The 27178-nt window shown below is 38.6% G+C and overlaps 1 protein-coding gene across 1 annotated transcript in view; it reads left to right on the top strand.

Moving 5' to 3' along the window:
- Positions 1-27178, top strand: part of STK32A (serine/threonine kinase 32A) — a 76564-nt gene that overhangs the window by 49094 nt on the left and 292 nt on the right. Inside the window, exons 6-11 of the mRNA XM_063087188.1 lie at positions 3580-3669; positions 12908-13005; positions 20009-20125; positions 22486-22611; positions 24218-24346; positions 26905-26969. Of these exons, the coding sequence (XP_062943258.1) occupies positions 3580-3669; positions 12908-13005; positions 20009-20125; positions 22486-22611; positions 24218-24346; positions 26905-26969 (625 nt within the window). The remainder of the gene's footprint in view (positions 1-3579; positions 3670-12907; positions 13006-20008; positions 20126-22485; positions 22612-24217; positions 24347-26904; positions 26970-27178) is intronic.

Consider the following 27178-nt stretch of genomic DNA (forward strand, 5'->3'; position numbering starts at 1 on the left):
AGAAAGATTCTCAGACTGAGCACAGGTATAGTGAGAAAGAGGATAAATAAAGATAACAATGACAGCTGAATTCAGTGACTCAATAAGATGAATCAAGATTTATAATGTGATCCTCTGTCTCGTGCAACACAGGTAAAAAGGAAAGGCAAAATCCTCTCCTAGGGAAGTTCTGAGCCTTGGACCTCGAAGACCTCACACTAGGGCAGTGGTTCTCAACTGGGGGTGATTTTGCTCACCTGCCTCTCCCTGCAGGGGACATTTGGCAATGTCTGGAGATATTTTTGATTATCGGGATTCCAGCTAGGAGTGGGAGGTGCTAACTGGCATCTAGTGGGTAGAGACCAGAGATGCTACTAAACATCCTGCAATGCACACAGCAAAGAATTACCAGGTCCAAGATCTCAGTAGCGCTGAGGCTGAGAAAATCTATGCTAAGGCTCGCTCAGGGTCTGGGCTTATGGAAGAAGCCACAGAGGTCTCTCATTCTCAAGGCAATTCCTGTATCCTTCAAGCAGCAGGAAACTGAACTCTCCTTGGTGACCTAGCAAATTCATTTTCACAGCACGGAACAGAACTCAACAAATCGGTCACCATGGTAAGCAGAAATGAAGTACAGCAGCATCTGGGCCTGGAATTGAGGCTGAGAGACCAGTGAAGTTCTCCCTTCGTTGTTCAGCTCAAAAGCACCAGGCTAGAAGTTCCAGTAGATCCTGGCCCTTTCATAACTCCTCTCCATCCTTTACTAGTCATCCTGGCAGTGGAAAAAACTGAGCCAATCAGAAAATGGTTGTTTCAGGTTATTGAGTTCTCTGGTCTTATGATACAGCACAGTTTCTGGGAGGTTTATAACCCACCAAAGGGCCATAGACTAAATTCTAAATCTTAACCTCAGATTTGCTACCTCTGAGTACTCTGAACTTAGCTGTAAACAACTTGTCTATAAAATAGGAACTACCTCACTGGGCTAAAGGAGAAACTTTGTGCAACAGTTTGAAAATTAAATTAATCATACAAATGTAAGTAATACTTCAGCATTCAACATTCTTTCAGCTGAATTCAACAGATATGTAATGAGTACTTATAGGACCTTCTACAAAGCCAGGCCTTCTTTGAAAACAGTGATCTCAAATTTTATTGAATATCAAAATCACCTGGAGGGCTCATTTAAACTCTCCCAGAGCTTCTGATTCAGAAAGTTTGGGATGAGGCCTATATCAGTCTGTTTCTATTGCTTATAACAAAATGCCTGGAAATAGGTAATTTATAAGTAAATGAAATTTACTGCTTACAGTTTCAGAGGCTGGCAAGTCCAAAGTCTAAGGAACACAGCTGGTGAGGGTCTTGGTGGTGACAGTACTGAAGGGGTCTCACATGGCAGAAAATGGCAGAGCAGAGAGAGACTAACCTCTCATGTGCTCTTCTTTTAAAGCCCTCAGAACCAAGCCCATGACCACCATTTTAAGTCCATTCACTGAGGCATGGTTCTATAATCTAATCATCTCTTTAAGGCTCCACCTTTCAATTACCATAATAGGATTTTCCACCCTCAACAGTTACAGTGGGGATTTAAGCTTCAATGAGGTTGGGGGTTCATCCAGTCTACAGCAGGGCCCAAGAATTTGCATTTCTAACAAGTTCCCAGATCATACTGATGTTACTGGGCTGGAGACCACACTTTAGGAATCAAGTGGCTCTAAAACCTTCTACTTCTTCTACTTCTACATAAGTGTGGATAATCTTAGGTCTGAGTCAGTTTATAAAATCTATTCAGGCTTAAGTAGAGGATTACATGCCTGGCTGCTCACCTGAATCACTTGTGGAGTTTGTTGTTTTTAATACAGATGCCTGGCTCCCCTACCAGTCCTATTGAATTGGAGTCTCGGGAGACTGAAGCCCAGGCATGTGTATTTTGCAAAACTACACTGAAGTTTCTGAACATGACAGATGTCAACAGCTGAACACTTACTTTCTGCCAAATGCTGTGCTGTCTCCCATAGTCATTATTTCATTTAACCTTCCCAGTAACTTCATAAGAAGACTAGTATATCATTCCAAGGTTACAGAGAGGATAAGTTACTTTTTCATAGCTAGTTAATGGCAGAACCTGGACTTGATGCCAGGCAGTCAGACTCCAGAAAATAGGCTCTTAACCACAGAGTCTGCAGGCTCACTTAATTTATATCAAATCTTGTGAACCTCTGGTCCAATGCTTTCAGCATGACCCATTGGGAGAAAGAGAGAAAGAAAAATAGACAACCTATACTATGATCGAGTGAATTATGGAAATGATCCATTGGTGCCATTCAGGCAAGAATATCTTAACTTGTAACTAGATGAGTGCTATTTTTACTTTATTAAAGTAACATCACATAAACAAAAGCAAAACATTTCTGCACAAAATAAAACCCTGATGGTGAAGGCACTGAGATTTATCTTTATCAGCAGGCTGGATGCTATTAGGGAACAGACAGTGACGTTCAATATGGACTGTGGGCCCTGGGAGAAGAATCAGATGACATTCCCTCCAATTACACTCATATCGCATCACAACTGTAGACGCATGTAAAAGGAAATGCCAACACTTCAGGAACCTCAGAGAGCAGATGACTGTCCAGCTAACATAACAGGCTTGTCTGCCTGAGCTTCTGGAACTGCCCTTTTCTTCCTTCTAGCTGTAAATGCAAGGACTCTAGAGTACTTTGTAGTGTTGTGTTCCCTGCCAAACTTAAGTGTTAGAGCCACCCTATATTGCCATGCGTGTTAGAGCCGAAAAGTCTCTAGAGATCATCTAGTCCACCTATTCTTTTTTATAAAGGGAAATTTAGGCTCAAACTAGAAAAGGGACTTAAAGTCTACTATGTGTGAGGGGCAGGATTTCAGGGCAGACCCCAGATCTCCTGGCTTCCAGTCTAGTGCTCTTTACACATTCCTTTTAAAAATAAGAGTTGATCTCCCCCGCTGCTTTCCTTTGACAACAGTTATTTTTGTTGGGGATCGGTGGGGACAACCTGAACTATCATACCAAAACAAACAAAACAAAACAAAAAACCGTAATGATATTTCAGAAAAAACAAGGAGAAAAAGGACTTTTCTTGTCAAAGAAATAAATATATGTCTCCATACTTGTACCAGCTTTGTAGTAACAATGTTAACTTCTTTAAAAAAAATCCATAAGAGATGCTTAGAAATTTGATAATTTGAATAGCTCTTGGCTATCTCCCTCATGATACTCACAGGTTAAATCAACTTAAAATGTTGCCAACAGACAAAAACTGCCTAAGTAGAATTACCAGAGCATAAACTCTTAACCTCTAAGTTTAAAACTTTCGGAGGTCAAACTATAAGTTTATAATCACAGACTAATTATTGCATATGATGTTCTGGCTGCTGGAGGGTTGCTGGTTTAAGAACATATTGGCCATGAAGATGGAATATTTGAGCTTTTATTGCTTTTACCCAGTTGCAGCTAGCATATAAGAACTAACAGACTAAGGTTCCAGGTACTGTCAATTAGAAGCACAGTTGTGTCACTGGATTGAATGGAACTTAATGTTCTCTGTGGTCCTTCTCTCTCCACAGGGCATGTGCACATCACAGATTTCAACATTGCCGCAGTGCTGTCCAAGGAGACACAGATCACCACCATGGCTGGCACCAAGCCCTACATGGGTATGGGCTTCATGAGCAGCTGTAGTTACTAAGAGCAAAGCTTTTGTTTCTCATTCCTGCAGATAATATGTATGACAGGTCAAATCATGTGTAGTGTCTTGCAGCGAGAACTGACAAGTTCCCCTCTGGCCTTACCTGGGGAGCCTCTGATTTTATGGGTCTTAGGTGAGCCTCAGAGTTCTCCAGTAGCAAGCACCCCAAATGATCTTCACTCAGGAGGGCCATTGATCACATTTTGAAAACACTATTTCATGAGTTAATTAAGACAGTTTCTACCCAATTTCTAACAAAAAATATTAATTAATTCCATAAATATCTACCAGTTGTCTGTGTGTGCTTGGCACTGTTTCAGGTACTGGTGACCCAGTAGTGAGCAGCACAGACAAGGTCTCCTGCTTATGGAGCTTACATTCTAGTGGAAGGAGATAGAAAATAGAAGGAAGAAGTAAGAAACAGTAATAAGTAGGATGGTGATAAGTGACATAAGCATTATTGTAAGCACTATTTACACAATATTACATTATATGAATAGGGCTATAAATTTACAAAATGCTTTCCTGGTTATAATTTTAGTTTTGGTTTCATTGCCAACACAATCCCATGAGTTTTTTTTATTTTTTAATTTTTATTTATTTTTATGGTAACATAGTTGATTGTACATATCTGTGGGGTACAGAATCAAATATCAATCCTTTCGTGCAATATGTGATGCTCAAATCAAAATAATTATTATATTTTACAATATACATTGTCATCGTATTCGTAGCCCTTTACCAATTCCTCCGTTCCCACCTCTCCCACTTCTATTAACCTCAGTTCTCCTCTTGAAAGTTCAATGTATTAGTGATTGTTGTATCTTTCTTTTATTTACATGTTTATTTTTCAGCTTCCACTTATGAGTGAGGACATTTGATGTTTCTCTTTTTAAAGATGAGGAAATTCTGCTTCAGAAAGGTTAAATGACTTGTAATCTCACTTATAATGAGATGAGAAACTGGGTTTGGCCCTGATGATTCAGAATTTACTTAGGGGTGACCAAAAGAATAAGGTTAGGTGCAAAATTGTCAACTGGGCCTTACATTTAATTGTGGTAACAAATTAACTACGAATTCTCAGTTCAATTGTTGGAGGCAGCCATCTCTGTATAGACCCCATTTTAGCAGAACTAGCCCTACCTCTTGTTCACCCCCAAAAATACAAAGGGAGAGCTGTTGCCTTTAGGGAGCATGGAGTATTAAGGAAGAGGGAATTCTTCCTCTCTTTTCCCTCTGCTCCTAATGCAAGTGATCCATATCTCAAAAGAATTATCTGCAAATTTTTGAGGTGACTGCAAGAAGAGATGCCTGGCGTTCCATTCTTGGTTATGTGTCTGTTTAGTCACTGGACTTGCCTCCTGGTACCTGAGCTAACAGAGCCAGCGTGGCCATGGAGGGTTAATGATTTGGAGGCAGGTCTTGCTGGGGGATCACAGTAGTAGGAGATAGAGGTACGCAGTGAGTGTGTGTTTGGGGAACAGGGAGTGGGGTTGGGTTAGCTAGAGTATATGGTCCCGCTTCCCAAGGGCCCCTCCAGTGCCGAGGGGTACAGCCTGGAAGGGAGGGAGATTCCTGTCAGCATGGCTTCCTGGAGACACTACCAGTCCCAACAGAGCCGAACTATATCAGAATCTCTGAGGGTGGAGCCCAGGCATTGGTGGTTTCAAAGATCTTTGGGTAATTCTGCCATGCAGCCGGGATTGACAACCTCTGCCACAGACCATGAGCTATGTCAGCTGTTAGAAGTGGGGGTGGTGTATTCTTGTTATGATTGCTCTGCCTTCAATATCCCTCTTTCATGTCCTAAAACAAATAGTACTTTCTAGGAAAAGGGAGACAGAGGTGAGTGACAGCTAGATTGGTCTTCCATCTCCACACTGAGGTGGCTGAATCTAGCCTAGTAGGGTTAGTGGAGAAGCTTTGAATCAAATATGAAATTAGTTTAAAATTTTACAGGACTGAATTTTAAAGTAACTACAGTAAATGTTGTCATAAGCAAAATAGATTAAAATGTTTTAGGCAACAGACTGAGCTGTCATTCGGAGAGCCTCCTATCCAGCAAAAACAGGAGCTTAGACGCTGCACTGTTGCTGGCAGATGATAGAAGAATGAAAACTACTCATGCTACTACCCTAATTAGTTAAGATGCTTAAAGCAGGTGATGTCACTGTTTAAACCAGTGGGATTAAGTCAGGGGTAGAATGAATTGCATTGCCTAGATATGGTCAGAGTAATTCACAGGCAAAATATTTGAACTTGAAATCAATCAAGGGCAAGAGCAATGCCACATTTTTTTTTTTTAACATTTCATTTTCTTCCCTAGTGCAACTAAAGAGAGAGAGGAAAAGAGAGCCCCCTATGTGCAGAGCCACCTCACTTTGCAACAGAAAGAAATATTCTATGGGGAAAAAAATTAGTCTTATTTTATGTGATACTTGAACAACTGCAAATTTCATGGCTTCCAATTACCAGTGGGGGGAAAAAATCTCTTTTGTCACTTCTAAAATAATGGCCATATATAATTCAGCCTATTTTCTGCCTAAAACCCATAGTACTCAAATGATAAAAAGGAACATCTAAGCCTGCTGCTCTGATGAGTTTATTCCCCAGGTTTCCTGGGTTTCCCTATTAAGGGCTATTTTCTTAGAGCCAAATCAGAAAATGTGCATCTAGGTTTTCTAGGGCTGGTTTCCATGGAGAGAGAAGTAAAGGGAAGCCACCTTTCTTTCCTCTCTCTGATGGTTTTAAGTACAATATCTGTATAATTCAATTTTTTTCAAAGTTGGCATTTCTAGCCTTTTCACAAGATAGAGGTAGGAAATTGAAATCTACACAAGATTCTATGTACCTCCCGCTTTCACTCATGTAATTAACAATGACTAATATTTACTGAAATCTTTCTATGGACCAGACAATGAATTAGATGTTTTACCTTCATTTATTAATTTATTTTTCTTAACAGCCCTATGAGGCAGACTATACTTATCACCATTTTATAATGAAGAAAATTAGAAGCTAAGAAATTTGTCCAAGATCACATGGCTAATAATTGAAAAACCTAGATTTAAACCAAGCTCTTTCTGGCTTCAGAAATCAAGCTTCTCTTTGAAAGAGAGAAATTTTTAAAAATATACTAATATTTTTATTTGTGATTCTTAAATGGTTCTAAGCCAATTTAGACAGCCCAGCATGTTGGAAATGTTTCTTGTCTTACTCCAAATTGATCATCTAATTATCATAGTCATATCTTTCTTCAGAAACTGCCCTTGCCTTTTCTTTTCTTTTTTTTTTTTCTTTGTCCCTTTCGTGACCGGCACTCAGCCAGTGAGTGCACCGGCCATTCCTATATAGGATCCGAACCCGCGGCGGGAGCGTTGCCGCGCTCCCAGCGCCGCACTCTCCCAAGGGCGCCACGGGCTCGGCCCGCCTTTGATTTTTCGGTAGGAATCTTTACAAGAGGTATTGTGGGTAGAAGCCTGTTTTCTCTTTTTAAAAAACTTATGTTCCCAATAATTTGGTCAAATCTACCTAATGGGCATTAAGTAGTACCCATCTTATAGTACTGCTGTGGCTTACTAATTAGCAATTAACTAGAAAGAAAAAATATCCTAAAAAGAAAGAAAGAAAATTAAGCTGAAATACTGAATTAGAGGAATATACATCTACTAATATGAGATGCTAAGCATATCATAAAGAAATTCCATGGCTCTGGAAATGGGAAAATAATCAATCTGCCAGTTCTTTACCACTTTCCACCCAGCAAGGAAGTTTTGTTTTTTAAATTTCATTATCTCCTACCACCATGTTCCCGCTGATCACTCCAATCATTTCTCCTCCCTACTCCTAGGTCTGTGTGAATATAATCCAGATCACTTAGAGTTAACCAAGTAAACAGTCTCCTCCAAATGTCATAAATACAGGTTCACTAGGAAAAAGTATAAAATGATGATAAGCAAAGGAAAGTAAATTAATACCCCTACCAATAGATATTTATAGTTTTCTTCCAGACCTTTTTTTAAAGCACAAACACATACACATTTTCTTTAAAATTGGATCACACTAAATTTCTGTAATCTAAGTTTTCTCTTCATAATGTAATAATAACAATAATAATAATGAGAGGCATCATATAGAGAGTGTTTATTATATCCCAGGCACTTTGCAAAATTTTTAATGTTTATTATCTAACTCTCAAAACAACCCTATGGAATAGGTTTTACTATAATTTTTATTTCATAAATTAAGAAAGAAAAAGTCCCAGAGAGAGAAAAATTAACATGATCATAATCACATAGCACGTGACTGGCAGAGCACCAACTTGAACCGAAGTCTAGCAACATCTTGAGCTTGAGACATTGATGATAAAGGTGGTGATGATGATGACAGTGATGTTGATGCTGATGGTATAATAACTGAGCTCTTCCTATGTGTTAACACTGTTCTAAGTATGTATATTACATCATTTAAACTGAAAATAATTCCATGAGGCAAGTCCTACTGTTATTCCTACCTTAGAGACGAGCAGACTGGGAGGTTAAGAAACTTGTCCGAGGTGGAGCTAGGACACAGTGTTAAGGGATCTGTTGCCAGACACCTCATTCTTGACACTCTGCTCGCCACCCCTTCATTCAAGTGAATAAACATGTCTCTGCAAGAATTGAAACCCGCTTCTCTCTACTCCAGAGCCTGGGTCTTGCAATCTGATGCTGCTTATTTTTCCACGCCAGTAAATATAACTATCATGTTTAATGGTCATGTGCTATAGAATTAGAGAGTGGCATCGAAATTTATTTAACTGATCCTTTACTGTTGAACGTTAGGTTGTTTCTTATTTTGAAATATTAATGTGTAGTAAAAATCCTGTTAGCAGAATTATGCCCTGCAACTTAATTATTCCCTTTTGATAAATTTTTATTCAAAAATAACAATGTATTCTATTCTTGAAAATTGCTGAGAGCAAATTTTAAGTGTTCTCACCACAAAAAATGAAAGTGTATGAAGTGGTGCATATGTTAATAAGCTCGATTTAGCCATTTCACAATGTACATATTTCAAGAAATCATGTTGTGCACAATAAGAATATACAATTTTTATTTGCCAAATAATTAAGTAATTAATGGGAAAAAATTTTCTGGTTAAAGGGTATATATGTTAATGCATTTCCCTCCTGAAAGTTTGTACCAATTTCTACTTGTTCTGGAAGTGTCTGAACATATTCACTTCCCTGCATCCTCACCAGTGCTGCACTATCGGAATCTTTAATCTTCCCCAAACGATAAGTAATAATGATACCACATTGTGATATTAAAATTGCATTCTTTGACATCTTTTGTAAATTGCCTGTTCATATTCCTTGCCCATTTTCTATCAGGGTGTTAATACTTCTTTCCTATTCAATATTTCTCATTGATTATACGAAGAAGTCTTGCTTTTATATATTAGGAATATCAAATCCTAGTGTATCATGTTTGTTGTAAGTTATTGTTACAAATATGATTTCCTGTTTTTTAGTTTGCTGTTGTCTTATGGCATTTTTTGACATAAAGAACTTGAAAAAGATAATCAAAAATCACTTGTCTTTTTACTTTATGGATTCTACCTTTGATGCTATTCTTAGCAAAACCGTCTTACCTCCAGATTTTAGATATGTTTACCTAATATTTTATTATTGTTTTGTTTTACTTGTTCATTTAACCCAGCTGTATATTATTTTGAGTGAACACATGTGATAAGGATCTGACTTTATTTTGGTCTTATTGTTAAGTAATTGTTTTGAGACTGTGTATTTAATAAGGGCCTTTTCATGCTGATTTAAAATATATTATTCATAAACTAAGTATGCTTATGTACTAACATCTACATTCTGTGATTTTCAAATCTTAATTATTGTAGCTTTGTAATGTAGGTTAATACATGGGATACAAGTTTCTCTTTATTCTTTCCCAAAAATCTTTATTATACACACATTTTTGTAGGTGAAATTTGGAATCATTTTTGTAAAATTCCATGAATTATTTTTATTACATTAAATGTATAGATTAGTTTGGGGACCCCTTCTCTCTGTCCTGACCAGAATCTAAAGTCCAGGTTTTAAAAAATCTGAACAGCAAATGATGGAAATCCAAATATCTAATAAACATATTAAAATGTGGGCAAGCTTATTAGGAATCAGAGGGATACCAATTTAAACCACAGTGAAATACTATTACATATGCGCCAGAATTGCAAAAATCAAAGGGTCAGTTAATATTGAGTGTGGATAAGGATGATGAGCAACAGGAACGCTGATACACTGTTGATCAAAGTGTGAATCAGCACAACCACTTTGGTAAATAGCTTGGCATTATCTAGTACTCATATATGTGAAGATGCACATTCCCTTCACCAGCAGTTCCTCTCCCAGTAATACACTCTAAAGACATGTGCACTTGAAGGAGTCTTACATGTATGGGAATGCTCATGAGAGTATTGTTCACAGCACTCCTAAACTGAAAATAACCCAAATGGCTGTCAACAATAGGACAGAGAGATAAATTACAGTATAATTTATCAGAGATAAATTACAGATTAATATAGCATTAGGACACAAACTGTAACTACGTGCAGCAATTCAGATATATAGCATTGAGTAAGAAAAGCAAGGTGCTAAAGAATGCAAGGACTATGATTTAATGTGATAGGACTTAATAGAATGCAAGGAATAGGGTTTTTTGTTGTTTTTTTGTTTTGGTTTTTTTTTGCTTTGTTAATGCTTCCTTTATTATAAAGCACTGAAATAAGTTAGATAAACAGGTGGACAGCTGGGCCGTACCTCAGCCAGTTCATCCACAGCTCCTGGGAGCTATACATAAATATGCAAAACTATTGTTTAGAAATGCATATAGAGAGAGTAAATTTGTGTTAAAAAAAAAAAAAGCAAGAAAATTATTAACATATATGTCAGGATGGTGAATTCTGGGGCTGTGAAGAGGGCAGGACATAGTTGTGGGAGCCAGCTTGTATTTCTTGACCTGTATGATGGTTTACATAGGCATTTCCTTATAGCTATTTGTTAAATTCTTCTTTTATGTTTTATTTAGTTTTTTGAATGTATGTATAGAAATACTTAAAAAAAAATACCGAACAAAATGCTCAGTGGCTTTTTTGAAGGAAACTGAGTCTGTCTCCAACTCTAGTTGCACCCTCTCAGGAACAGGGGATTTTCTTGAAGGGCTGGTGAAAGCCCCTCAGTATCTTCCTGCTGTGATTTTCACCTAGTTGAGGGCTCAAAGAATTACCCATCTGTTATGCTTTTGTATGTGGTCATGACCTTTTTTTTTTTTTTAATGCTCTACCAAAATTCCTCAGTACCTAGCACATCGTGAATATTTGTTGAATAAATGAATGCACATCCAAATGTCTTCATGCCTGACAATAGAGCAAGGAAAACAGGAAGAAAAGAATACTCATTAAATAAAGCTGGAAAAAAGAAAGAAATATTACTCACATAAACTCCTAAGATGATCCAATGTGACAACTTTTATATACAACTTTTATAAAGTAATGTTTGTTCTGTTAGGCATTTTCTTAGCACAATGGGTCTGATTATCCCATAAAGTTCTCTGCAGCTTCTCTAAGTGTCAGTCTGTCACCTGTCCCCTGGGGTCTGTCTGAGATGACTTGCTGTGAGATACTGAGAAAGGAAAGCAAAAATATAGTCCATTTCATCCTGTCTGTGGGAGTGTTGTGGGGTCAAGGTCATTATCTCCCAAGTTGCATTGGGAGCTATGACTTGCAGAAAGAATTCAGTGATGTGTGAAAGGAGAATCCGCTAGGGAGTGAGGCCTGCTTCATGCTGCTACATCAAACTCTTATAGTCAGGGTCAGTCCTGGGCATTAGATGTCAACATTCTACCTCTCTAATTGGATGTGGTCAACAGGATTTTACTTAGAAGGAACTTTAGTGCACTGAGCAGTGCAAGCCTTTGTGTGTAGGTACATGTCATAGCAGTTTCCTTTGCCCAGATCCAGCACCTCTCTGCAAGAGGCTTGGGATCAACCCATGTATACCTTTCAAGTAGGCAAATTTCTCCATTACTGTGGATGTTTTCCTCTCTAGAAGAGTACTGGTATTTTTCAGAACTTTGTAAGTGCCAGACACTGTGCTGAGATTTTGACATGTATCATCTCATTTAATGTCTAACTCTATAAAGATGGCCTTCTTATTATTCTGATTTTGCTGATGGGGATTCTAAGGCTCGGCCACTGACTCACTCAAGGTCACAACAAGTGGTGAAGGCAGAACTTGAACCCAGACAGAACAGCTCCAGAATTAATGATCACAGCTATTACTTGAGTAATTGATTTATTTGTTCATTCATTCAACAAGTTTCTGTCCAGTGACTGAATGCCAGGTTCTGTACTAGATACTAGGAATGTAGTGCTGAACAAGGAGACAAGATACCTGCCCTTGTTTTATATTTCATTCTCCCTATCCAACCCCTCAGGAGTTAGATTTTTTCTTGAAAGGATATGTGGAAGGTTTATGATAAGTCAAAGTGCTTAGAGAATGCATAACCGAGGGGTAATCTCTGGGGCTAAAATTGATTATAGCTCTGCCTTCCACTGGAGTCAATTCAAAGAACAATGATTACAAGGTGTAAATGACCCACAGTTGTTGTAAAACCTTGTATTTTCCCAGAGTGCCCGCTCCCTCTTTTCTCCTTCCCTCACCCCCAACAGGAGGCTGCAAACAAATGCTTCCCTTGCTGCTTCCAGGTGATGCAAGTTGAAAAGCCTATCTGCTGTATGTTGCACCGAATTCTGAGTGTTGTTTGCAACTGTAATACAAATGTAGATCCCTTAATGCAAACCTTCCAGAGCAAGACAGCAAGTAACATCTCAGCTTTCTGGATTTCAGGGTCTGCCACATTTGAGGCCCGGTAGGACCCAATCTTTAATAGGTGCATTATCTAAATAAGAGAAGAGTTTGCCCATTGAGGCCTGTGCATGCCTGTGCATGCCTGTGTGTTGATTGAAGAATGAGGCTACTAAGAGAGATTAGAAAATTAGAAATATTTGCCTGCCGTAAGCAATCTAACAATGGATGATAAACATCCAGAAAAGTGTTTATACCCTTTACCCTGGTAATTCTCCTCTGGAGCAAAATAGATGTGTTAATGTGTCAGAGAGTAAAACTGGCCTAACTTTTCCATGTTTTTCAGCACCTGAAATGTTCAACTCCAGAAGAGAAGCAGGATATTCCTTTGCTGTTGACTGGTGGTCCCTGGGAGTGACTGCATATGAGCTGTTGAGAGGCCGGGTATGATAGAATTGCATTTTCTTCCGGATATTTTTCCAGCAAGTTCTATTTTAGAATGAAAGAATGAATTATTTACTGAGAACCAAGAAGTTTGGTTGAGAGCTGAAAACATCTATGCCATGTGATGCTGATAACACTCCTTGAGATTTGTGCACAGATTAATTCACTGTCCTACATATGGGACCAACCATGTCACATTTAATTCACAATAAATTACACAGATAAATGAATAATGTGGATATTATAAACTCCCCAAGAAGAGAAATCAATACATCTCACTAAATATCTTATGTAAATATATGTGTTTGTTTTTAAAAAGTCATTTTGCAGTCACAGTGTAGAACTCTAATTCAGACACACTTCACCAAGGTGATTGTGAATTATTAATACAACACAATTCATGCCCTACCTTGTTGGATTCCTATTCGTCATTTGGCTTCTGGGTTCTCAGTTCAGTGGCTAATTAGAGTAGTTTCCTTTCAAAGGAAACATTTCTTACACTAAGAAATTCTTTTTAAAAAAAAGATTTAAAAAATGATAAAACTCATATTCTATACAATTTTTGGGAGCTATTGCATAATGTAAATATCTACTTAAGAAAATACCTACCATAACAAAATACTATAGATTGGGTGGCTTAAAAACATTTGTCTTCTCACATATATGCAGGCTGGAAGTCTAAGATCAGGGTGCCAGTGTGGTCAGTTTCTGCTGAGGACTATCTTCCTGGCTTCCAGACTATAGCCAGATGCTGCGTCCTCACATGACTGATAGAGGGAGAGAGAGAGAGGGTTCTTCCTCTTCTTATAAGGCCAGTCAATAATCCTACCAGGAGGGTTCTACCTGCATGACCTGATCTAATCCTAATTACGTGCCAAAGGCCTCATCTCCAAATATCATGATATTGAGAGTTAGGGCTTCAAAATATGAATTTGGGTGGAACACAAACATTCAGTACATAACTTTTCACCTTTGACCCCCCAAAATTCATGTCCTTCTCACATCAAAATATGTCCAAAACAGCCCCAAAAGTCTCAACTCATTTCAGCATCAACTCTAAAGTCTAAAGTCCAAAGTCTATCTAAATACCCTAAATTGGGTATGAGTGAGACTCAAGTTATGATTCATCTTGAAGCAAAATTCCTCTCCAGCCATGAACCTGTAAAACCAGACAAGTTATATGTTTCCGAAATATAATGGTGGCATAGTCAATTCCATTCCAAAATAGAGAAATAGGAAAGAGGAAAAGAGTACCATGTCCCAAGCAAGCCCAAAACATAGCAAGGCAAATTCCATTACATCTTAAGGCTGGAGAATAACCTTCTTTGGTTCAAAGCTCTCCAGGTCTACTGGGGTGTCAGCATCACTCCGATGACTGGGAGCAGAGGAGAGGGACTCACTTAAGTGGCTCTCTACAAGTGCCCCTACCCACAAGGCTCTCTGTGAGGGCTTCACCCAGCAACCCTGCCAGGTAGTGGTCCCACCCTTTGAAAGTGAGGTGGAAGCAGCCCTACCCCCAGTCCAGTGCACACTTGACCTGTGGTAGGAATGGTAGCCTGATGATCTCTCAGTCACCCTTGGGGTGCTTCTTCCCTTGAAAGATGGCACATGTTCATAGCCAAATAGCCTTATGGTTCTGTCCTGTAAAATCTAAAAAGTCTGACAGTCTTTCATCCCCTTCTCTGGCCCTTTTAATTCAAACTGGCAGTATTTCTGCTGGTATAATCCCATCTTTATTTCTATCTTCTGTTGAGATGGCTGATTAAGTTCATGAATCACACCCACAGTCTCTGTATCAATTGGTTATTCATTCACACCCTTATTTCTTCACAACAAGCTTTCTCATTTTTTGTAATATGGATAGGTAAAATATTTTTGCAAATCTTTAATTTCTGCTTTCTTTTAGCTTAACAATTTGTTCTTCAATTCATCTTTCTCCTTTCACATTTTACTATAAGCAATCAGTAGGAACCAAGCTACTCCTTCAACATTTTGCTTAGAAATCTCCTCAGTTAAATATATAATTTTATCACTCACAATTCTACCTTCCACAACACACTAGAACACAGTGCAAACAAGATCTTTGCCACTTTATGATAAGGATCACCTTTCCTCCAGTTTCCAATAACATGTTCCTCTTTTCTGTCTGAGACCCAGAATTGCTCTTAACATCTGTATTTCTAGAATATACCTCGAAACTCTTCTAATCTCTACTGAATAACCAGTACCAAAGTTGCTCCATTTTTTAAAATATTTGTTACAGCAGCACCCCTCTTCTTAGTACCGAATTCTGTCTTAGTTAGCTAGGGCTGCCTTAACAAAATACTATAGACTGGGTGGCTTAAACAACAAAAATTTATTTCCTCAATTATGGAAGCTGGAAGTCTGAGATCAGAGTGCCAACATGATCAGGTTCTGATGAGGGCTTCTCCCTGCCTTGCAGATGATTGCCTTCTCCCTGTGTCCTCACATGATGGAGAAAGAGACATCTCTATCTTCTTTTTTCTTATAAGGCTACTGATGCCATAATGAGGGCCCCACCTTCGTGACCTAATCTAACCGTAATTACCTCCCAAATGCCCCATGTCCAAATACCATCGCATTGAGGGTTAGGGCTTCAACATATGAATTTGGGGAGGGGGGAGGAGGCAGGACAAAAACATTGTCCATAATAGATTGTATATTCTCAAGGTCCTGGTGATGGATGCAATAAGTGATTCCTCTAAGACCAAGGAGTTGAAGACTGTTGACTTTAGGATCTTGTTCCTCCCATAGAGCTAAAGAATCAGGTCTTAAGTCATCATCCAGATACTGCTGCCACCCTAACCTTTTGAAGTCATTTTCTCTGCTTCTGTCAACAGCAGAAGCATCACTCCACCATGATTTTTACATTAAAAGAGCCATCTCACAACTAATTGGCCTGTTCACATATAAAAGGAGCTATTAGAAGTTGGAACTATTTCATCATGGTCTGATGGCTTTATCTTGCTCAGGAAAGCAAAGATAAGTGATTCTAAAGTAACCAAACGAGTATCTTACAATTGTATCTGTTTTATTTACTCTACAGAGTTCTCATTTCACACCTAAACTTTAATTCATTCATTGTTCTTCCTCTTCTCTTCCTCAAGGAAGTCATCATAATGCTATTCTTTAAGCATATTCAAATTTTGATGAGTTTTTCAAATTAATGGAAAAGGACCATCTTTGTAAGCCAAGTATATAGGTCCTCCCTGGGCAACCTCAGATCTTACCTGTCTCCATCTTCTGATGGACTTTGTCCCAGTCAATAAAGAAATCCACTAAAGAAGTTAATAGGATACTGATGGGTATACAGAAAAACAGGGAAGAGAATGACATCATTTACCTAAAAGTAGAAACATCTCTGTTCTTTCCCATCTCACTCTCAAGTTCTTCTCCCCCACCCACTGTCTCCCCACTCCCTGGTCTGGGGGGTGGGGAGGAGGCCTTTCTCCAGGTCTCTTTATAGTCAAATTCTGCCCATACTGTACAGCCTATGCCAAAATGGCACTTCCTCTAAAGAAACTTTACCTAATTTCTCTAGCTAAAGTGATCTGTATCTCTTCCAAACATTTATGCACTTTATCTCTCTTATGACCCTTCTGAATTTAAACTCTCTGGAAAATATTTAAAAACCACAAAAATGAAAGTAAAAACCAACTATAATTTCTAAGGCAAAGAAAATCCCCAATTAAGAAATTAAATCCCCTTTGACTTTCAAATCCTATCTTCGAGAATTAAGTTTGTCATATTCACTTCCAAATCTTTTCTGTTCTTGTAAAGATAATCTATCTTCAGATGTAGATGTAGATATATAGACATATTTGTTGTTTCAGCAAAAATAGAATTATGCTTTACCTTTCTGTTGAGTTTTTTTTTTATTTAATAAGATAGAATGTATAACTATCTAGATCAGAACACCTAAATCTATTTTCTTTTTTGAAATTAAATTTATTTTGTAAATGTATTGCCCTTACAAATCTTTCCAGGTATATCAATTTTTGTGTTTTTATCTCTTCTATATTATAAAATTGTTAATTTATTTAAGGTGAAGCATGTATTTTCTATGGTTTAGTATTTTACACAGTATTTAACTTTTAATAGACACATCATTAATGTGTATTGAGTAAATGGAGGAACAAATCGCTACAAAACAATTTTGACATATTCTAGAAAAGAATCACCAATTAGGCTGTATAAAAATATGTTTCACAATATAGGTAATCAAAGAAAATGAAATACCACATTTAACTACAAGTATTAACACAACTAAACCACAGAAGGATGCTAACCAATAATTTCCTGCACATTTACAAATTCTTGTTTACAGAAAAATATATGCCGTAAAGAGAAAATGTGCTTGAACACATCGCTGTAGTTTGTGAACTTGATCACGTTGTTGATGACTGTGTCCCTTCATTATTAACCTGCTTTGTCATTTCTCTGTCTCTTAGCATCCCACCACCATTGCAAAGGGAAAGGTCCTGTTGTTTAAAGCTTTGTATTATCTATAAGCAATAACTTACGATAGGTACATACGTTGTTTTGCACTATCTGCGTGTCCCTAGCTGTAACTCTTTTGCTTTTTTACTCTTGAAATATTACTATAATCACATCATTTGCTCCCATCTAAAATTTTACCTTTTCCACCTTGTTCATTCTTTATATTCTCACTCTTAATTTATGTGCTGCCTCAGAACTGATATATTCTGCCATCATACACTGCAGTTTTTTTATAGAATGTATCCCCTTTATTTAAATGTGTGTGTTTGTGTGTGTGTGTGTACAGTCAGTATAACATAAATGTGCTTCTTTAAGTAGACTCTAGGCTCTATCAACATAGAAATCATATCTGTTTTATTCTTCATTGTATCCCCAGAGCTTGATAGAGGTGCTGCAGCATAGTAGGTATTCAATAAATATTTGGTAAATAAATAAATATACAATTCTGGTAGTTGGTGAATCAAAGTGAATTTTAAGATTTAGAATAGAAAAAGTCAGTTAATAAGTAAGATAAAGATAGCTTGATTATTTTGTAATAAATGACAGGCCATGGAGTTTTCTAAAAATATTAAATTCAATCTTATTGTCTTCTAAAGTCAATGAAGAGAAGCATGCACACTTTAACCAATTGCTTGTGGCATTCAGTAATTAATTTATTCAAGTTTATCACATCATTTTGTTTTCTAGATGGCCAAGAGGCAGTAGATTTAGAAGCAGCAATTAACAAAGAAGAAAATTAGAAAAAAGAAAAAACACATGTGCACATGCATATAATGCTGGAAGCTTGTGTATGCTAAGCCTGGCCCAATTCTTAATGGTTTACATGGAATGAATCATATGGAGTAACCAGTAGTGCCCTTTGGCTAGCAAATAGTAAACATTGATAATGCTGATAAAGCATCTATTACTCCTTTTCTGATGCTAAGTTAAGGGCTTATTTCCACTATATCACTACCAAGACAAATGATTTAGCTATGGTCTTTTATCTAGTCTTAAGGGAAGAAAAATATTGGCAGTTGTTTTTAGAAGTTACTTAAAAAAAAAAATAAAAAGTTTGACCTAACCTCCCTGTTAGGGCGCACCTGCTGGTACTTCATGTTTCACTGAGGAACTGACATTGACTTACCATGTGCAGAATTAAGCCTTGCTTCACATCACCTTTATTGAGGACTCACCTTGCTGTTCACTGTTCACATATTTATCTGCCCTTTTCTACCCTTGGGTCAATAACAATAAAAATAGCTTTCCTGTATTATGTCTAATATGTATTAGTCATTCTACTGAGAACTTTACACCTATTATCTCCTTTAAGTTTCCCAACAATCTCAAGAGGTGGCCCATTTTACAGATGGAGTAGCTTCATCTTACAGATGAAATAAAGGAAGCTCAGAAATCGAGTGTCTGAGTTTAGCACCCAAATCCTTTTGCCTTCAGAGCTTAAACACTTGATTACATTATATTATCTCTTAGTACTGATTCACTGCAGGGAGGAACTTAAACTTCATTTCTCCCAATTGAGTTCATCAGGCAACAACCATTTATTAAACATCTGGAAAGAGCCAGGCCTGAGATAAATGTGCATATCCATATGAACTGTCCTAATATGTTAATTTCATATGTAAACTTTGTTTATTCAACAAACATGTATTGAACACCTACTAGGTGCTAGGTACCATGGCCAAGAATGTAAGTGTGGTATAATCTCTGGCTTTAAGTACCTACAATTCCCATGAGGTCCCTTTGTCTGTGAGTCCCCCACAAAATAGGGAAATTAATACTGTCAGTAAAGGCTGTCCTCTAGTGGACATCTGTGAAAACTATAACAAATCCACAGATTTTTTCCATTTCTTTCTCCCCAAGTTAAAACTACTGGAGAACCTGGTTCTTACAGAAATTTTTTTAAAAAAAGCTTTTGCCTCATCATAAAACTCTCCACCATGGAATACTCCATGGACTCAGGGACTCATACCATTTGGGACTGGGGCCGATGTTTTCTAAGTAGCGTTCTGTCTTGAACTTCTTCATTTTGTTTTAAACAAGTGAAGAGGAGGGTATGATAAAATTCTGGGTCTCTTTATAGTTGATCCTTACATATTTTTTTTTTAAAGTTTCATTTATTGAGCAAGTGTCCTGTATTGTATGTAAATACTTATATAAATTACCTTACAAAACAGTTTCAAACCAGCATCCCAGAGGCTGATTTAACCCACTGAAATGTTTTGTTTGGCTCAGTGGAATTACCAACTTTTCAAAATTATTATATTTCACAAGAAATTATAGGTTTCTGGAGTCTCTTTTTAAAAAGTAGGAGGACTGGCAACACCAGACCGCATACACATATGGCAACCCAACAATCAACTAGAAGAGGTTAGAAATTGATATTGATATTTTATTGGTGGAAAGTTAAGCTTGGAAACATTTGCAAAACAAATTTTTTTCTTTTACTCTATAAAAATGAAGACTTTTCCTTTTTTCTTTTAAGAGACCATATCATATTCGCTCCAGTACTTCCAGTAAGGAAATTGCACACATATTGGAGACAGCTATTGTGACTTACCCTTCAGCCTGGTCACAGGAAATGGTGTCGCTTCTTAAAAAGGTAAGAAGGGAGACTGCATGTCAAAAGAAAGTGAGAAGAGGAAGCATGCTCTCCAGTTTAAGGTTGGAAGTTAGTGTACAATATTGGAAAGAGGAATGCTAATATACATTTCTAGAATGGTTTTTGCAGATAATAGCTTTCAAATACATGACTTCATTAATTCAACTCATAAGTCCCCTTGGATGTCCCACGGTCACCTCAAACTCCATGTGTTCAAAATGGAATTCTTAATCTGTCCATATTTCCTGGACTTCTTTTGACGTTCCCTCTCTCAGTGACTGGCCCCTCCTTCCATCTGTCTACACAAGCCAGAAACCAGGACTCATTCATCACCTCCTTATCCAACTCATCACCAAGTGCTGAAATTTTTCACTTTAAATAACTTTTGAATCTTTCGCTTCTCTCCATCCTCACGACTCTCTCTGCCTTATAACTGGTTTGCTTCTATACATTTGACCACTCCATTCTGTTCCCCACTCTGCCCAGTGGTGATCTGTGTAAAGGGCAGGTCAGTGTTTTCCCATTGTTCTTAGAATACAGATTAACATAATTTGTTTGGTATAAAAATTCTAACTACCTCTCGAGCCTTATTTTGGACTTTTGTCCCCATTTTGACTACACATAAACTACGCCGGCCTTCTTTTTCTACTTCTCCTCCTATTCTTCTTCTTCAGCCTCACATACCAGTATCCTCCTCACCACAGGGCCTTTGTGCATGCTAGTCCTTCTGGAACACTGCCCCCCGCTGTAGCCCCCCCAGCTCCCTGAGATCACTACCACTCAGTGTGATTCACTGACCGATTCTAGTCCACGAGTTGTTTCCTACAGGTCCATGATAAGTACAGAAATTGAGAGAAGCATTTAGAAACACTGTAGCGATTCGACACTGCTGTAGCTTCTAAGCACATGGTCAGTGGACTTGTCACCTTGAACAGGGTATAAGCTTGTTTGGGTGATGTTGAACTCAAGTCACACGTTGCATGTGGTGTGGAGCTGGATACTAGCCATGCACAGTAAGTTCACATATTGGTTTCAATAGATTGGAAAATATAAAAAACAAGCAAAAACAAAATTAACTGGCTCTTCTACATAGTTTGAGAAGCACTGCTCTAGATCTTAACTCAAATATCACTTCCTTGGGGATCCCTCCTCTGTTATAAGCTCACATAACACTATTTTTCACAGCATTTTTCAGAATTTGAAATTATATATAGCATTTGTGTGATCCTGGGGTTAATGATCATTCTTCTCTAAGCTGCATGAGGGTAAAGACCATGTCTGACTCATGCACCATGGTATTCTTAGCATCTAACATTGAGCCTGACAGATGGTAAAATTTGGTAAGTATTAGATATAATATATGAGGTCCACAGCTTTCATCAGATTTTCATGGTGCCCATGTTCACCAAAAAGATTAAAGACAATTGTATCAAAAGCTCAGTAGTGTATGCTGAGCAATTATGACAAAAAAAAAAAAAAAAAAAAGAGGAACCCAGAAGGATGGGATTGGCTTTATTCTTATGAGAGAAAATTGCACAAGTGTGGCTGGTAAAGGAAAAGAGCTTTAGAGGCTAAGGATTCAACATGTGTGTCTCTTGTCTTCGGAATCAAGCTCCTTGATTTGGAATAGGGACATTGTCATTATTAATGTCAAAGATGTAGAATAGGAGGTTCATTTTCCATAAGCAGATTTTGCTGAATTCCAAGACAGCCCCACTTCACCCCAAAATTATGCCCTGATGTTCCATGGTTGTCATCCCCAGGAGCGTCCCCATGTTGTCTCTGGAGTGGTTAGGGGGGAGGATCTTTAATCCCAGTTCGTAAAACTCAGAGCTCTAACAGCAACCTTAGTTACACCTTATCTGTACTACCCCCAGTGTATTTTAATTAGTTGTTAAAAAAAAAAAAAAAAAAAAAAAGAAGCTAAAATTTTTAGGTAGAAATGAGTTTCACTTGTGAAAATGTATGAACATTTGCCACCTAATAGCACACCTTCTGGCAGGTACTTTATATACATGGCCTTATTTAATCCTGGTTACAACCTGAGATAGGTTATTAAAACCTTTTCAACAGATGGGTAAACTGAGGTTTAGAAAACAAACTCACCCGTAGTTAGTAAGTAGGGGAGTCAGATATAGAAGATATGCTTGACTGGGTAAGACAAGCTATTTTCGCTCACCACATTGCAAAACCCTACATGGTTCATCATCTGAATTATTCGGTCATAGGTCAGTGAAGGGAGACACTGCCTTGTTTCCTTCAATCCTACACTTGAGAACATGCAGAGGAAATTTGTGTGATTTTCTGCCTCCTAAGTTTGGACCTTCTTCGTAATCTTGGTGTTTGTATTCCTTTGGCAGCTACTTGAACCTAATCCAGAGCAACGATTTTCTCACTTGTCTGACATTCAGAACTTCCCATATATGAATGATACGAACTGGGATGCGGTTCTGCAGAAGAGGCTCATTCCAGGTTTTATTCCCAATGTGAGTCAATCCTAACAGACCCGTAGGAACTCTCATTCAGTGCACATTACTCTGTGTGCCAGATCCACACATCGTCTCATTAGATAATCACACCAGTGTTGTAACAGAGAGCCCAAAAAACCTATTTTACAGATGAGAAAACTGAGGCACACACAGGGTAAGTTGGTTACCAAGGGTCACACAGCTAGCAAGTGGCCAAGCTGGGATTCTAACCCAGGTTATGTTTTCATTTGGAGTTCTAGCTCCTAACCACTTTTTATGGTGTGATATTTTGGGGGAGAAGTCTTGGTCCCCCACATAGTTATTTCCATGAATCTACTAATTTTTTTTTAAAAGAGTTCTCAGATTCCAAAGTTGTAGATATTTGTGTTCACAAAGGCCTGTGAATCAAAGGATTGAAAACTGTTGGGTTTGGGGTGAGGAACTTATTTTTACCATTCACCCTCTTTGCTATTTCTATCTCAGGGATTGATACAAGTGTGCTTTAAAAAGTTCAGGAAGATTTGTATTATCTTTTAATTCTATTTCCGTGAACTTTTTGAAGTACTTTTGTATTTTTAAGGACTAATAGGCAAAGAGAAGTAATTCCCACTAGATGAGTCCCTGCCCAAGGGACACCTGTGGCCTTCTGCAGGCTGCTGGTAAAAGCTGGAGTTCGGAAGCTTAGGCCAAGGGGCCCAAATGAGGCTTCTAGCGCTTTCTCCCTACCCAGGACCTGAATTATACATTCAGTTGTAGGTATATTGGGCAGAATAATGTGCTCCTAAAGGGAACTGTAGAAACAATGCAGAGATTTCTGTTCTTAAGCCCAAGCAAGGCACTTGCTGTGGGCATGTGGGAGTGTGATCTCTTATGGGTAAATGGCAGAGAAGACACTCCAAAGAAGGGGTCGAGTAAAGTGCAAAGTGAGAGAAGGGAGAAAGCAGCGTGGTGGGATTCTGGGGGTGGAAATCAGTATCATATGGCCAACAGGAGGGTGAGGTCAAGTTCTTACCTGTCCAGTCTGCAGGGTCCACCAGGGGCAGTTGTACCATGGCTGATGCATGACACTGTGGAGGTCTAGGCCCCACCAGCTCTTGCTTCCATCCCTCTTTCAGTGTTCACTGAATTAGCATCACTGCAATTAGCCATCAATGCTGGCTTAAGAGAAGCTCTCCATTATGGTTCTCTGACTTTATTGTGAATCTGAATAATGTGGGGAGTTCATTTAAATGCATATCATTGGGCTTCATGTTCAGAAATGCTGACTGGGAAGTCTGATTGGGGAAGTGAGAAGCTGAACAAGCAACTCAGGTGATCCTGATTGACATGATCGTTAGCACACGCTTTGAGAAACATAACCCAGAAGCTCACGCTTTAGTAAAACAATTGTAATTTGGTTTCCTTTCAACTCATTGAGGCCTCACTGGAAGTTTAGAAAAATAAAATATAAAGTCAAAGAATATGAAAAACAATACTGGCATAAATGGTATAAAGGTTAGAGCGGGAACCCAGCTTACTGTTGGGCTGCTTTGTTAGAACTCAGCGTTATTCTCCGTATTAGAGCTGGTGTGTTTTTAGGATGATACAGGAATCTGAGGACTGAGCCAAACTGTCTTCCTTGCAGAAAGGCAGGTTAAATTGTGACCCCACCTTTGAACTCGAAGAAATGATTTTGGAGTCCAAACCTCTTCACAAGAAAAAGAAGCGACTGGCAAAGAAGGAGAAAGAGATGCGGAAATGTAATTCCTCTCAGGTAAGCAGGTCCCTGCCAAACTCAGGGTCATGGGCATCCCCATGATGGCTGCAGTTCATTGAGAGCTCTCATTGGGAGGTTGTCTCAGAACCCTGCTTTTGCTGCTTTGTGGAATTAAAGGACAAACTGATCACCCAGGCTTCTAAAAAGGCAGACTGGGGCAGCTCTGGGGTCCTAGCAGTACCATCTCACCTGTGTACCTTCTCTCCAGAGCTCTGCTGTCTCACCTGTGCTGCTCCAGTAATTGTCTCTCCCAGTTCTCAATTCAAAATTTACAGATTTCCCAAGAGAGAGAGACTCTAATTGGCCAAGCCTAGGTCAGATGACTACCCCTAAAATTATGGTCAACGGGCAGGTTTCAAAGTATACACATGACACTCTTGCTTCGAGAAGTTTTTGGAGTGGCCAGCCGCAGAGGTGGTGTCTATTGTTTGCCACAAGTGGAATTTTGTGATATTAAGGCTTACAGAAGTACAGTGTCTATTCACAGGAACAATGGAATTCTTATGAGGCTGGGCACTATTGCTGAATTTTGGGTTGAATTAAATTTGTTTCTTAACTAAATATATTATTCTCTGTCAGAGTCAGAGCTCAGATTTTAGTACAGTAACTTGCAGGAACCAATGAGGATTTTATACTCACATAATAAACTTTTCACTTTGCCTCTAATGGTCCATCGATCCATCCATCCCTCCCTCCATCCATTCACTTAGGCTACTTTTCTTGAATACCTATTATCTGCCAAGTCCTGTGTTAAACACTGGAGTTAGAAATGAATGAGGTGCAATTCCTGCACTCAGTGACATCCCTGTTCTCAGAGATTGCATAGTCATGTGGTGAAGATAGCTCTGCAAACAAATAAGTATCCTTTGTCATTAATTTCTCTAGCCCTCAGAGGCCGCTATAACCTTTAATGGTCAATTAACCAAAGTCCACATCTCCATCCTGTTTGATCACAGAAGCGGCCTCTTGGCAGCTTCCCATCCGAAAGTGTTTTCTAGCGCCCGCCGAGGAATGCTTAGCTGTGCTGCCAACCCATTTTGCTTGTTGTCTGTCACTTCAACCATTTTCCTCCTAATGATCAATTCTTCTTCATATCATAACCAACTCACTTCTCCAGACATGCTACTTCCCATGACCCTTGGAAGGAGCGTGGCTCAAACTGGATACAGGCTCCTCTGCTAACAAGCCCCCAAATGTGGCAAAGACCAATAGATCATCTTTATTATATGTTTTTTAAAGTTTTAGGGATAACCAAGCAATTTGTGAATAACTGTTTACCATGCCTACCCTGGTCACCATGATCGGTCTGCCTTTCCCACCCCATCCTCACACTGTACCACACCTGCCCTCACCCAAAACCCTCTGACCGCACAGGCCCTGCAAGTGTCTGACCCTCAAGCACTGCTGGTTTTGTCCTTCTCCAGACTTTGCCCTCTCCCTTTCCTTTTCCTGGAATGTTCTCCCCTTGGATTTTCACACAGGAGGCTTCCTCTTGTCCTTTACATCCTCAGTGTCACCTAGTTAAGATTAGGTCCCTTCACCATGCCCCTCTTTCTCAACTCCTATTTTTAATTTTTTCATCAATAAATATAGTTTATAAATATTTTATTTATATGCTTAGTTGTGTTTCTTTTTCCATCCTTCTAAAATGAAGGTTTCTTGTGGGTGAAGACCAGGTCAGTCTTATCTGCTGTTGTCCTCAGGGTACCCCAACAGTGCCTGTAATATAGTAGACATGCAATAAGTGTTTGTTCAGTACATTAAAGAAAGGTAAGAAAACTTCAAAACTGGATAGTAAAGACAGCACATTGCTGCTCTTAAAGTTGAAAGGTCAAGTTCTACCCATGGGGCATCTTTTTGTGGTTCTCTCTTGTCTTAGTCCCCCACCGTATGCAGTGTTTTTGAACGTCCTAGTCTTTAATGTCTGGCTCAAAAGGAGAAAAAGAGAAAATGAAGAGGGCAGTGAAAGGATGCTGACCCTTTAAGTCCTCTGGAAGTCACTTCAGCCTGAGAGGCAACAGTGGGGGAGGTGCAACAATGGCCACCAACCTCTTTGTCTGCACCTCTGTGATCAGAAGCAGCAATTGGTGATCAGAACACAGATCTCCAGTATTTGGAGGACATGTTCCCTATTTTCCACCCAGGCTCTCACAAGCCACGTGTAAGCTATTCTGGTAACGTGTGCAACAGCTCCATAGAACTGCAGGGTAGGGGATGGGTAGTTGCTACTGTGCTAAGAGCTGAAATTGATCATAATTAACTACACTTTATAGCCCAAGCTTTCCCCTGGAAGTTTCAAGCCTTCAATACACTCCAGAGTTCCAAAATAGTTTCATCAGACAGGTTCTGCCAATGCAATTTTCTAGGTGGGGAGACAGATACTTCCTACTTTGCCATCTTCCAAAAATCCTCTTCATATAGAATCCATTTTGAAGATACATTGGTACTTCTTAGATTTGGGCTATTCATTGAATAAACACTCAATAGGTTGACTCTTTGAGGATTCTTGTTTGTCTGCTAACTATACCTGTATTTTGTTTTCAATGTTTACCTAGAAGACATGTCTTCAAGAGCACCTTGAATCTGTCCAGAAGGAGTTCATAATTTTCAACAGAGAAAAGTAAGTAACTCCTAGGAGAACAGCAGCCCAGAAAATGATGGAGTGTTTCAGCCAGACTTTACTTGCAGAAACCTAAAATATTCTTAACATTTTTTCGCTTTTTTATAATTACAAAAATGATGCACATCCATTATAGAAAACTTGGAAAATTCAGAAACCTTTTTTTTTTCCTTCGTAAGTGATTTTAAATTAATTTTTTAATAGGTAAA

Source organism: Cynocephalus volans, chromosome 2 (assembly GCF_027409185.1).
Source record: "Cynocephalus volans isolate mCynVol1 chromosome 2, mCynVol1.pri, whole genome shotgun sequence".
Taxonomy (NCBI): domain Eukaryota; kingdom Metazoa; phylum Chordata; class Mammalia; order Dermoptera; family Cynocephalidae; genus Cynocephalus; species Cynocephalus volans.